General features: G+C 46.2%; 1 protein-coding gene across 1 annotated transcript; it reads right to left on the reverse strand.

The window, feature by feature from the left end:
• Positions 1 to 1171: 1171 nt before the first annotated feature.
• Positions 1172 to 13557, reverse strand: bop1 (BOP1 ribosomal biogenesis factor). The gene is made up of 14 exons (XM_034125328.1): positions 13423 to 13557; positions 11604 to 11864; positions 9577 to 9731; positions 9381 to 9498; positions 8824 to 9138; positions 8519 to 8680; positions 8200 to 8280; positions 8000 to 8069; positions 7643 to 7775; positions 5426 to 5609; positions 4988 to 5279; positions 1692 to 1776; positions 1501 to 1608; positions 1172 to 1413 (listed from the first exon to the last, which is right to left on the reverse strand). The coding sequence occupies exons 1-14, from the start codon at positions 13516 to 13518 to the stop codon at positions 1260 to 1262; spliced, it is 2214 nt and encodes a 737-aa protein (XP_033981219.1). The 5' UTR covers positions 13519 to 13557; the 3' UTR covers positions 1172 to 1259.
• Between the last annotated feature and the right edge of the window lie 130 nt (positions 13558 to 13687).

Raw genomic sequence — 13687 nt, forward strand, 5'->3', positions numbered from 1 at the left:
CTCTCTCAAGGCCCGGACACACCAATCTGACGACAAAGAACTGACACAGATGGACCCCGACTGTTGCGTCGCCTCGCGTCTCTGCGTCTTGGCCATGTGTCGCACTGGAACACACCGCAAAGACTTCAGCCGACGGCCAAGAAGCACGTACGAACTGGGCATGCGTGAGTGGCAATAACTCTCCTTACCAGCAGGCGGCGGTAGTGTGTATTCGTCATTCAAAAGAGGCAACAACCGGAAGACAGACTGCGTGATAACCGAGAGAAGAAGAACAGACTGCGTGATATAAACAAACAACAAATAGCTTGTGCGTTCCATTTTCACTCTACAGCGAGAAGCTCATGGGGCTTTCCCGAACCTGTGTCGAGAGCTGGAGTTAAATGAAATCTCAGATTTGCCTTCTTAATCGTTTGTTTGGGTCCCTCACTTCCGTTTCGCTTCTCATGCACTGATTCGCTAGCTGAACAGCCAATCAGAGTGATTTATTTTGCCGACTGCCCGCCGATTCAACATGGCGGGTTTTCGGCCGAAAAGGCGTCGGCCCGGCTGAAAAGACCCGACGGTGCGGGACACACCAATCTGAGTAGGGCGTGTCGACGCTCATCGTCGGCCTGACGCCCACCGGGCGATAATCGGCCTGGTGTGTCCGTGCCTTAAGGGTTACCACAAGGTGAGTTCCTTTTGATTTCCTGCTTCTTCACACATACTCTCTCCAGTACAGGTTAGCTCTGAGTGTTAGCATGCTAATGTAAACACAGACCATATTATTTCCAGAACATGTCTCATTGTTTCTGATTGGCCCGTGGGTGTAAAGCCCGCCCACATTTTAGTAATGTGGTCATGACGCAGCAAATCTGGATCAGCTCCGTTGTTCCCCCGTTTTTAGAGATGTGGGTACGGAGGAAAAGAGAGAGGGGTTTATTTCCTGACACACCGGGGATACATGGTGATGTAGAGAAGACATCACTTAGAGAGTCTCCTGACACACCGGGGACACATGGGGATGTAGAGAAGACATCAGAGTGCATTCTGGATGATAGGAGACCTTTAAAACGACACATTCCTCTAGACTTTATTAGTGAGCGTCTTCGAGGTAAAGCTATAAAATACCATGCATTACTTTTATTATTAAAAACACACAGAAGAAGAAACAGTTACCATGGCAACAGAAGGCAGACAACAAGTTTTATTAAAAAGTAAACAGGTCACATCTCCATGGTTACAGCCTACAACAGCACATGGTGTCCTAGCAACCGTTGCTAGGTGAACAGTCTGATGGTGGCGTCGGCGCCGGAGGAGAAGACCCACGGCTGGGAGGGGTGAAAGGTCACGTCTAGAACCCCAAGGTCGTGGGTGATCACGTGACCTCGGAGAACCTTCACTGGAACCAGCAGAGGGTTCTGCAGCAGGTCACTGTGGGGACAGGAAGTTAGGTTACAGACAGGAAGTGAGGTCAAAGAGACAGGAAGTGAGGTCAAAGACAGGAAGTGAGGTCATTACTTGTAGACGGTGCCGTGGCAGACGATCACGGATCCGTCGTCGGACGCCGAGGCGAACAGAGGGTAAAGTCTGTGATAGGCCACGCCCCTCACTGCCTTCTTATGGTGTCTGCAGACAACAACAACAACATCATCAGCATCATCATCAACAACAACATCAACAACAACAACGTTTGATGGACAGGTTCGTACCGGAGCATCTTGTAAGGTTTGGTTGAGAGGTCCAGGTCGAACCAGCTCAGCCTGCAGTCGTAGCTGCCACAGATCACATGATCACCTGAAGACAGACACAGGTCAGACACAAGCCCCGCCCCTCAGCAGTGATGTCACAGGTTTAAAACATAAATACATTTGATTGGCCCGGAGAATCTGGTGATGTGGTGAATCTGGTGTAGTGGTGAATCTGGTGATATGGTGAATGATGTGGTGAATCTGGTGTAGTGGTGAATCTGGTGTAGTGGTGAATCTGGTGATATGGTGAATGATGTGGTTAATCTGGTGTAGTGGTGAATCTGGTGTAGTGGTGAAGCTGGTGATATGGTGAATGATGTGGTGAATCTGGTGATGTGGTGAATCTGGTGTAGTGGTGAATCTGGTGATATGGTGAATGATGTGGTGAATCTGGTGATGTGGTGAATCTGGTGTAATGGTGAATCTGGTGATATGGTGAATGATGTGGTGAATCTGGTGTAATGGTGAATCTGGTGATATGGTGAATGATGTGGTGAAGCTGGTGTAATGGTGAATCTGGTGATGTGGTGAATCTGGTGTAGTGGTGAAGCTGGTGATGTGGTGAATCTGGTGTAGTGGTGAAGCTGGTGATATGGTGAATGATGTGGTGAATCTGGTGATGTGGTGAATGATGTGGTTAATCTGGTGATGTGGTGAATCTGGTGTAATGGTGAATCTGGTGATGTGGTGAATCTGGTGTAGTGGTGAAGCTGGTGATATGGTGAATGATGTGGTGAATCTGGTGATGTGGTGAATCTGGTGTAGTGGTGAATCTGGTGATATGGTGAATGATGTGGTGAATCTGGTGATGTGGTGAATCTGGTGATATGGTGAATCTGGTGATATGGTGAATGATGTGAATCTGGTGTTATGGTGAATGATGTGGTGAATCTGGTGTAATGGTGAATCTGGTGATGTGGTGAATGATGTGGTGAATCTGGTGTAATGGTGAATCTGGTGTAGTGGTGAATCTGGTGATATGGTGAATGATGTGGTGAATCGGGTGTAATGGTGAATCTGGTGTAGTGGTGAATCTGGTGATATGGTGAATGATGTGGTGAATCGGGTGTAATGGTGAATCTGGTGTAGTGGTGAATCTGGTGATATGGTGAATGATGTGGTGAATCGGGTGTTGTTGTTGGTGATGTGGTGAATCTGGTGTTATGGTTGTTCAAACCAAACCATTTCATGAAGTTGTTCAAACTTCAAACCATTCCATCCTCATCAACCGCCTCCAGTCTTCCATTGGCATTACCGGTACTGCCCTCTCCTGGTTTAAATCCTATCTCTCTGACAGACATCAATTCATCTCCATTAACAACTCCAAATCGATGACTCCATTGTCAACCCCTCCACTCACATCCGTAACCTTGGTATCATCCTCGACCCCACCCTCACTTTCCTCCCTCACGTCAACCAGGTCACAAAAAACGCTTTCTTCCATTTAAAGAACATCGCCCGCATCAGACCCTCTCTTCAGACCCTCCCTCTCATCGACCGCTGCTGAAACTCTGATCCATGCCTTTATAACATCCCGACTGGATTACTGCAACAGCATACTTTTTGGATCACCTGCATTCATACTAAAAAAACTTCAATATGTCCAAAACTCAGCTGCCCGCTTGCTCACCTCCACCCGACCACATCACCCCTATCCTCCATGACCTCCACTGGCTCCCCATACAACACCGCATTGACTTTAAAATATTACTTTTCACTTTCAAAGCCCTCAACAACCTTGTCCCCCCCTACCTCTGTGACCTCATCCAACGACACACCCCCACCCGTCGCCTCAGGTCTGCTGAAGCTAACCTACTAGTGTTGTCACGATACCAACATTTTGGTTTCGATACCAAGTCAAGAATTGCGATTCCGATTCTTTTCTTTTATTATTTTCATGATCAATAAAATTGTAGTTTATCTGTTAAGTGTTTTCTTACAACATGGTCTCTTCTTTATACTTGAGTTTATGTGATTTCTTTGATAGTTAACTTTATATTTTATTAACATGTAATAGTACAGTAATATAAATAATTATTGACAAAATGTACATTGCAGATGTTAGCCACATTGGTAAGTTAGCTAAAAAGATAGCCATATTAGACAGTTATCATTGCCATTAATTGCCTCGTCAAACTACGAAAACGTTCGTTTGTCACAAAATAAATGACACTTGTTTGACTTAGATTTGAGGGCATGGGCTTGAGCATGATGTAATTATGTTATCTATCATATTCGCTAACCTGTCTGTCTTTAAACAGCTCTGGATGCCGGTCGGCGAGGTGCTTAGCCACGTTTGATGTGTTGGCTCCCTTGGTTTGCAGGGATCTAAAACATGTCTTACAGACAGGCCTCGTGGTGTCCGTAGGCTTGCCCTCACTGTCAGAGATATAGCTACAATACTTCCACATTTCGCTTCTGGCGTCTTTCTTGTCAACAAGCCGAGGCGCAGCGGCAGTTGCACTCCCACTTGCAGCTTCTCGTTTCCTCACATGCTCTGGCAGCTAGCGCGTGCACGAGAGAGGGGAGGGGCTGCAGGCACGGCTGCAGTGCAGGGAGTGGAAGCAGAGCGCTGAACACACACGGCTCTTATTAAAACAGCGCTTTCTCACCGGAGTACTTTTCCCCGTCATTCTTAAAGTACCGATACTAATGAAACGGAGGAATCGTAACGTTTTTAACGGCAGGGTATCGCGGTACCTTTCAAGTATCGGTACACCGTGCAACACTATAACCTACTGCAGCCCATCAGGACAAAGCTCCGGACCTGGGGGGACAGGGCCTTCGCAGCAGCCTCCCCCACCCTCTGGAACTCCCTCCCCAGCCAACACTCTCACATCATTCAAACAATCCCTCAAAACTCACCTTTTCACTCTTGCCTTCAACTCCTAATCAACTAACCCCTTGGCCTTATTCCTCCTAGCTTAGCACTTTCTACTTTTGTTGTTATTTTGTTTTACTTGCTTGTATGCGCTTTGAGCACCAGGAAAAGCGCTTTATAAATGTAATGTATTATTATTATTATGGTGAATCTGGTGATGTGGTGAATCTGGTGATGTGGTGAATCTGGTGATGTGGTGAATGTGGTGTTGTGGTGAATCTGGTGATGTGGTGAATCTGGTGTTGTGGTGAATCTGGTGTTATGGTGAATCTGGTGTTATGGTGAATCTGGTGATGTGGTGAATCTGGTGTTATGGTGAATCTGGTGATGTGGTGAATCTGGTGTTATGGTGAATCTGGTGTTATGGTGAATTTACCCCCGGGATGCACGGCCATGCTGGAGATCCATTTGGAGTTGGCCTGCAGTTTTTTAGTCATTTCCTGTTTGACGAGGTTGTAGATGCGGACGGAGCGCTGCGTGGCCACGAAGAAGTAGGGCCTGACGGGGTGGAAGGATACGCACTGCACCAGCCCTTTGTTCTTCCTGAAGGGGTTCTGGCTCCGCCTCCGACTCACCTGGTGGATGAACACCTGCAGGTGGCTGGAGTGATCCGGCATCACAGAGGCCAGGTAATCTCCTTTAGCGTGCCACGCCACCTGCTGGACGGGCTGAGGACAGGTGAGACAGACAGGTGAGTCAGACCGGTGAGCACAGACAGGTGAGACAGAGAGGTGAGTCAGACAGGTGAGACAGACAGGTGAGTCAATATCTGAAGATGCGGTTCGTGACAGGTGTCTCTGAAGGTGTGTCTCACCTTTGGGTGCTGGATCTTAAGGCGGATGCCCTGGTTTAGCTCCTCCCCCTCCGTGTCAGTCCAGGTGACAGGCCCCGCCTCCTCTGCAGGCTCCGTCCCCTGTGGACCGGCAAGCAGTCGCTCTGACGCAGAGACGACCTGTTTGTCTGCCAGAGCGGGAGACAGGACGAGCACCATGGAGTCCCTGAAACAGACAGAGCGTCAGGTGAGTCCAGCACAGGTGAGTCCTGCCCAGGGGAGACCTCCACAGGTGAGACTAGCACACAGGTGAGTCCTCCACAGGTGAGACCTGCCCAGGTGAGTTATGTACACTAGGTAAGTACAGGTGAGACCAGCACAGGTGAGTTCTGTAGACCAGGTAAATACAGGTGAGTTCTGTAGACCAGGTAAATACAGGCGAGTTATGTAGACCAGGTAAGTACGGGTGAGACCTGTAGACCAGGTAAATACAGGTGAGTTCTGTAGACCAGGTAAATACAGGTGAGTTATGTAGACCAGGTAAGTACGGGTGAGACCTGTAGACCAGGTAAATACAGGTGAGTTCTGTAGACCAGGTAAATACAGGTGAGTTATGTAGACCAGGTAAATACAGGTGAGTTCTGTAGACCAGGTAAATACAGGTGAGTTCTGTAGACCAGGTAAATACAGGTGAGTTCTGTAGACCAGGTAAATACAGGTGAGTTCTGTAGACCAGGTAAATACAGGTGAGTTATGTAGACTAGGTAAGTACGGGCGAGACCTGTAGACCAGGTAAATACAGGTGAGTTCTGTAGACCAGGTAAATACAGGTGAGTTCTGTAGATCAGGTAAATACAGGTGAGTTCTGTAGACCAGGTAAATACAGGTGAGTTCTGTAGACCAGGGGCCTCATTTATAAAGGGATATACGCTCAAAAAATGGCGTACGCCAGTTTCTACGCAATGTTTGCGATTTATAAAAAACTAACTTGAGGGGAAAATGTGCGGTCCTCCACGCAAACTCTAACCCATGCGTACGCACTAAGCACACAAACGGGAGAGACGAGAAACTGCGACACCGTTGGCAGAAGGAAGAATGGAGAGAAATATGTGGAAATAATACCATAAATCAAATGTTACCTCTCATTTATCAAATATGAAGAATTCATTTTCAAACATTGATTAAAGCCAATCTTAAAATGATTAAACAAACGCCTGTTTGAGACTCCTCAGTGCACACAAAAACATAACTTGGAGAAATAAATAAATACGGATATGTTATTTAAAACCACCTCGAATATGTTGTGTTAATGTTATGAAATGTTTTCTCATAAATGATGCGGTAAGCAGAAGGACAGAATTCGTCTAAACTGACGCCGTTTTGCATTTCTATAGGTTTTAGATACGAGCATGGTTTTATATACTATCACGTTTAATCGTGTTTTATGCCGTTTGCCAAGACTTGATAAGTCGCTCGTAAAACACAGGAGGTATGGAAACTAAGAACACTATATGTGGTAAATTGTACAGCTAATATAACACAACACATTGTATTTCCTTTAACTGGTGGATTATGGATATATAGTTGCTGATCGACAGCTGGAACACAAACCACCAAATACAACAAAATATTTCAGATCCAGTCGTCATGACTCCACTCCGGAGGGATTCCCCGATCATTTCTTACAGTTTCTCATCAAGGGGGTCTCTCCTGTCCCCGGGACAAACACACTGCCTGAGGAAGGTTATGTGTATTTTTTTTGTCATTAACCTTTTTCGGACCACTTATTTATTTATTTTGGTGACGATCCGACCTCCATGCTGCTACTCTGGTTCAAACTGCATCCACCAAACAATATGATTTATCTCGACCTCCCCAAAATAACCTAAATCTGACACGATGTGAGATGTCTTTTTTAGCTGTTCTATCGTCATTTCCTGCGATCTACTTCATGCAGTCAGTCAAAATGAATGAATGAATGGGCGTTTCTTTGACTATTTATAGGCAAATATGGGCGTTACGTGAAGCCCGCAAAAGCTGCGCCGCATTTCTAGTCGATTGTGATTTATAAAGGGAAACAGGCGAGGGAAGTGCCGGTACGCACTTCCCTCGCCGGTACGCTGTGTTTTATGAATCGGAAAATGTCGGAACATTTCTCTACCTACTTTTTTGCTTTGTCCTACGTAAGCAACCTTCCCACGTGAATCCTACGCAAGGCGTTATAAATGAGGCCCCAGGTAAATACAGGTGAGTGCTTACAGGGCCACAGCCAGCAGGCTCAGGGAGGCGTTGGGGTTCCAGGCCACGCTCTTCACGGCTCCGCCCACCTGGACCGTCTTCAGGCAGCGAGACGAACAAACCTCCCAGAACCGCACCGAGCCGTCATCACTGCCTGCGGACACACACACTTACATTATACACACCCTGATACACACACACTTACATTATACACACCCTCACATACATTATACAAACCCTGATACACACACACTTACATTATACACACACACACACTTACATTATACACACACCCTGATACACACACACACATACTTACAGTGTACTAATACACACCGTTACACACACATATTATACACAGAGTACAGCAGGTGTTACCTGAGGCGAGCCACTGTCCTGAAGGAGACACACTGATGGAGCGAACCAGACCACTGTGACCCCGATACACCTGCACACACACACACACACACACACACACACACACACACACACATATATATTATATTGATCCTCAACAAGATAAATGTTACGTGTGTGTGTGTGTGTGTGTGTGTGTGTGTGTGTGTCTTTGTGTTTACCAGAGACTGTGTTGTTGGGAAGGGCTGCAGGTCTTTTGGTTTGGGGAGCTTGGGAATCAAATCTTCTGGATTCACATTGACCTGCAGAGAGAGAGACAGGTAGAGAGACAGACAGAGAGACAGACAGGCAGAGAGACAGACAGACAGGTAGAGAGACAGACAGAGAGACAGACAGAGAGACAGACAGACAGACAGGTAGAGAGACAGACAGACAGGTTACTGATGGTCCTCACACACATTCGGTGCAGCGCACTGATTGGCTGTCTCACACACAGCGCTCTGATTGGCTGTCACACACACAGTGCTCTGATTGGCTCACCCTCAGCTTCCTCTGGCGGGGGCACAGGTAGAGGTCGAGGCAGCGCTCAAATCTCTCGTGGAGGAAGCGAGGAAACGCCGGCACCTGAAGGAGGGACGAGAACCTGCGAGGGACGAAGGGACACTTCCTGTCGGAGACATCCTGCTGCTCCCACAGGGCTTTCTGAGGACAGGTGAGAGACAGACAGGTGAGAGACAGACAGGTGAGAGACAGACAGCTCACTTCCTCCTCAGTGAACAGGTACTCTGGGGGGGGGGGGGGGGGGGGTCAGTGAGAGACAGACAGGTGAGAGACAGACAGCTCACCTCCTCCTCAGTGAACAGGTACTCTGGGGGGGGGTTGTAGGACTCCATGTGTCCCGGCAGGGGGGCTCTGGGGGCCGGCAGGTGCATCTTGAGACGAGCCAGCGAAGTGGTACAGTCCTCGTTGGCCCACAGGTCGTAAAACCTGCCCTCCGCCTCCTCGTGGCGCTTTGGTTTGATCCATCCCATCTTTATGGCATGGACCAGCTTGGAGACCTTCTCCTTCTCCACCAGAGAGGGGATGAAGCTCCTCTTGTCAGCCGGGCGGTTAGTGACCGGGTGCAGCATCACGTCTGAGCTGAAGAACTCCACCTGGGGCTGGGGGGGGGGGACAGGTGAGGGGGGAGAGAGAGGGGGGGACAGGTGAGAGAGAGACAGGTGAGAGGGGGGGTTATACAGGTTAAAGAGCCTCTGGAGGACCTTATTCCTGAGTAAATAGTTTCTAACGGCAAACACTGACCGAAACTTTGTGTACCAGGTACTCTGTGTACTGTGTGTACCTGGTACTCGTTGTATTGTAGTGTCTGTGTACTCTCTGTGTACTGTAGTACTCGTTATACCTGGTACTCGTTGAAGTGCAGGTCTCCGAACTGTCCTCTCTGCAGACGGTTCACCAGCGCCACCTGGTCGTCTGACAGGATGATGTCACTTCCTGTCTGCTTGTCATGGATCGTTCTCCTGCAGACAGAGGGTTAGCATAGTTAGCATTCCCTGTTCAAACCATTGAGAGAGTTAGCATTATGCTAGCAGGCTCACCAGTAGTCCGGGTTATCCATTTTGTCCAGGAACTCGTCCAGTTCGTCCTTGTTCCTGATTGGTTTAAAGATCTTCTTCCCATCCAGGTTGTATCCAATGTGAGGGAAGTCTTTGTACCAGTCCATCGGGATGTTGCCCACGGTGTTCCGGATGTCCTGCACAGCGAGAGGTAGGGATGGGTATCGTTAAGGTTTTAACGGTACTACTACTTTTATCGATACCACTTATCGGTCCGGTCTTTTAACGGTACTCTTATCGGTTCTTTTGGAGAAAAAAATGAGGTAAACTAACTATAGTTAGTTAATACACTAACTGTATGTCAGGGACTACGGATGGAAATGAGCTCAAAGCTAAAATCCGGCATATTTACACTTGAAGCATTATTTGTCTAAAGTGTTCATTAATGTGCATTGTCCCTATTCAAATAAACGATTAAATGAAAATTAACAAATTGTGAACAAAACTAACATTGCTTTTTATTTAAATTAAATACATAATATTTCACATCAACAGAAACAACAACGTTTTAACAAATCATATTAAATAATCTGATGACAGAACTGTGAACAGAATGGCTGAAACTTTAACAAAATAAACAACTTTGTTACCTCTACTCATTAACCCATGTTTGAATCATTGAGTTAGCTCCGTGTGTTGCTGCTAGCATACATAATATACCTGACGTGGAAACGTTACTCGTGGATGGGGCTACAGAGCTACTAGAAAGACAGTCGAACCCGGTGCATTCCTCCGTCTGAATGTGGTGCACTTTTGCTAAATGTTTAGACAGATTGCTCGTGTTACCGCCCTGACATGCTAAACTCTTATTGCACTTTAGGCAACGAGCGAGACGGGTAAAGTTGAACCACACCTCGGAGCGCGTTCTCTCCGCCATCTCCTCCGTGTGTGTGTGTTGCTGCATGTAGCAGCTGCGTGTGTGTAAACTGCCCCGCCCCCTCGCAAGCAGGCGGGGGAGAGAGATCTCTCGTCTGGATTGGAGATCGAAAATACTAAAAATGACGCATTTTGCAGTCTTTTTGTATGTTAGAAACAGAGTTGGCGACACTAAAACTGCAATATAATGTTTGTGTAGCAATAATACACATGACATATTTTTTAGATGTCTCCAGTACAGATAAAAAGACCGATAACGTCGGAGCTTAACGGTACCACGGTCTTTAATAATTCAGCCCCGGGGCCCGTTTAATACCGGGGCTCGGTACCCATCCCTAGCGAGAGGTCAGTGAACACACCACACAGGTCATTAATGGCGCATTTCCACTACAGCGCGGAGCGCGGTTTAGCCCGGCCCGTTTTTGGTTGCGTTTCCACTAGGCGTAGTTCCGGCTTGCGGGTACTTTTTCACAGTTTTCTGGCTCTCCAAAATCGAGGTTCTTTTCGGGCCAACAACCGGGCTGAGTATGCTAAACTAGTGAGAGAATCGCTGGCAACTACAACAAGATGAACATATTTGACCGTGATTTAATTGTAATACACGTTTCAAAATGATGCCGAAGTAACAACATACTGATACCGGTTAGTAAAAACCATGAATTAATGCTTTGACAAGTCTGCAGACAGACGGCCTAAAAGAAAAACCTTTTAAAATGCGTGTTTTCTAAATGGAGATCGGCTAAGCTAACGTTGTATATGCTCCGACCGTCCACACTCACAACAACGGCCTACAGACATAAATAAACCAGTGACTGTACTCGCCATGACACACAGTCTGTGGTTTGTACTTGTACTTGTTTGTCTAGTTTCTGAACAGATATGAGGAGCTGTGAGCTCTGAGTGCTAACAGCTAATGTTGGTTTTGTGGTTCTCATTGAAGATGACGTCACAGCTCCGCCTACACTGCGTTACTATAGTTACTGCCCCATCTACTAAACTGTAATGGAGACGCAGCATAAAGTGAGCCAGTCCTAACAAGGCCTAGCTATACCGTACTAAGCTGTGCAGTGGAAAAGCGCCATAACACACCACACAATGCCCTGATGTCCCTGAACACACCACACACGTCTCACCTCCTCGTCTGAAGAGTCCTGTCTGTACTCGTCTTCCTTTTTCTCTTCTTCTGCTGTCAGTCCTCCCTTCTTCTTCTCTGGCTGCAGGATCTGATCATCCTTCAGATCTTCTTCTTCATGTGATCCCTCCTCCTCTCCCTCCTCTTCATCCTCGCTGTCACTCCCAGAATCCTCCAGTCCTGAGAACACGCTGTCCTCACTGTCCGACAGATCTTCATCGTCCCCCTCATCCCCCGGAGTTTTGTTGTTTAAGTTGAAGACCTGAAGAAGAAAACAGTCAATAACACTGTAAACAACAACAAACTCTAGAAAAATAGTCACCATCTGTCTGATTTATAACACACACTACAGTCACCATCTGATTTATAACACACACTACAGTCAGCATCTGATTTATAACACACACTACAGTCAGCATCTGATTTATAACACACTACATTCACCATCTGATTGATAACACACACTACAGTCACCATCTGATTTATAACACACACTAGACTAACCATCTGATTTATATCACACACTACAGTCACCATCTGATTTATATCACACACTACAGTCACCATCTGATTTATAACACACACACTACAGTCACCATCTGATTTATAACACACATACTACACTACAGTCACCATCTGATTTATATCACACACTACACTCACCATCTGATTTATAACACACACTAGTCACCATCTGATTTATAGCACACACTAGTCACCATCTGACTTATAACACACACTAGTCACCATCTGATTTATAACACACACTACAGTCAACATCTGACTTATAACACACACTACAGTCACCATCTGATTTATAACACACTACAGTCACCATCTGACTTATAACACAAACTACAGTCACCATCTGATTTATAACACACACTACAGTCACCATCTGATTTATAACACACAGTACAGTCACCATCTGATTTATAACACACACTACAGTCACCATCTGATATATAACACACACTACAGTCACCATCTGATTTATAACACACATACTACACTACAGTCACCATCTGATTTATATCACACACTACACTCACCATCTGATTTATAACACACACTACAGTCACCATCTGATTTATAGCACACACTACAGTCACCATCTGACTTATAACACACACTACAGTCATCATCTGATTTATAACACACTACAGTCACCATCTGACTTATAACACACACTAGTCACCATCTGATTTATAACACACACAACACTCACCATCTGATTTATAACACACACTACAGTCAGCATCTGATTTATAACACACACTACAGTCACCATCTGACTTATAACACACACTACAGTCACCATCTGATTTATAACACACTACAGTCACCATCTGACTTATAACACAAACTACAGTCACCATCTGATTTATAACACACACTACAGTCACCATCTTATTTATAACACACAATACAGTCACGATCTGATTTATAACACACACTACAGTCACCATCTGATTTATTGGGCTAGTTAGTGTTGTTTAGAGTAGTTAGAGAGGGCTAGTTAGTGTTGTTTAGAGTAGTTAGAGAGGGCTAGTTAGTGTTGTTTAGAGTAGTTAGAGAGGGCTAGTTAGTGTTGTTTAGAGTAGTTAGAGAACAGCTATGTTTAATCCCGTTTACAGTAGAAACCCTGAGGAGAAGCTTCTCTAAAGTTTGAGTTGGTTATTCCCTCCATGTTTACTGTGGCTAGCTGCTCTGCTACTCAACACAGATCCATCATAGTGTCTGTAAACACCACCACAACAACAACAACAACAACAACAACAACAACAACCCCTCTCTCTTATCTCTCTTATCTCTCTCACCTCCTCTTCCTCCTCTTCCTCCTCTTTGCTCCTCTTCTTCTTCTCAGTTTTCTGCACGTTCTCCATCTCCTCTGTCCGCGTGCTGCTCTCCTCCATCACAGCGCGTGGGGAGTTCCGGGGTCGAGGGTCATACGTCACATCCGGAAGGTTCGCTGGCTCGTACGTCACATCCGGAAGGTTCGCTGGTGGCGCCCTCTGGTGGCGGAACCACAGCTTTAAAGTGGAAGATAATATAATATTTACTTTATTATATTTTATATATTAT

This window comes from Trematomus bernacchii, unplaced genomic scaffold (assembly GCF_902827165.1).
Source record: "Trematomus bernacchii unplaced genomic scaffold, fTreBer1.1, whole genome shotgun sequence".
Lineage (NCBI taxonomy): Eukaryota > Metazoa > Chordata > Actinopteri > Perciformes > Nototheniidae > Trematomus > Trematomus bernacchii.

Bases quoted from the DNA above. Each gene is read 5' to 3' on its own strand.
- bop1 (XM_034125328.1), bottom strand. From the start codon at position 13,518: ATGGAGGAGAGCAGCACGCGGACAGAGGAGATGGAGAACGTGCAGAAA. The intron at 11,865-13,422 runs GTGAGAGAGATA...TTTCTTCTTCAG, and splicing joins AGGAAGAGGAGGAAGAGGAG to GTCTTCAACTTAAACAACAA. The intron at 5,280-5,425 runs GTGAGACACACC...ACCTGTCCTCAG, and splicing joins TTAAGATCCAGCACCCAAAG to CCCGTCCAGCAGGTGGCGTG.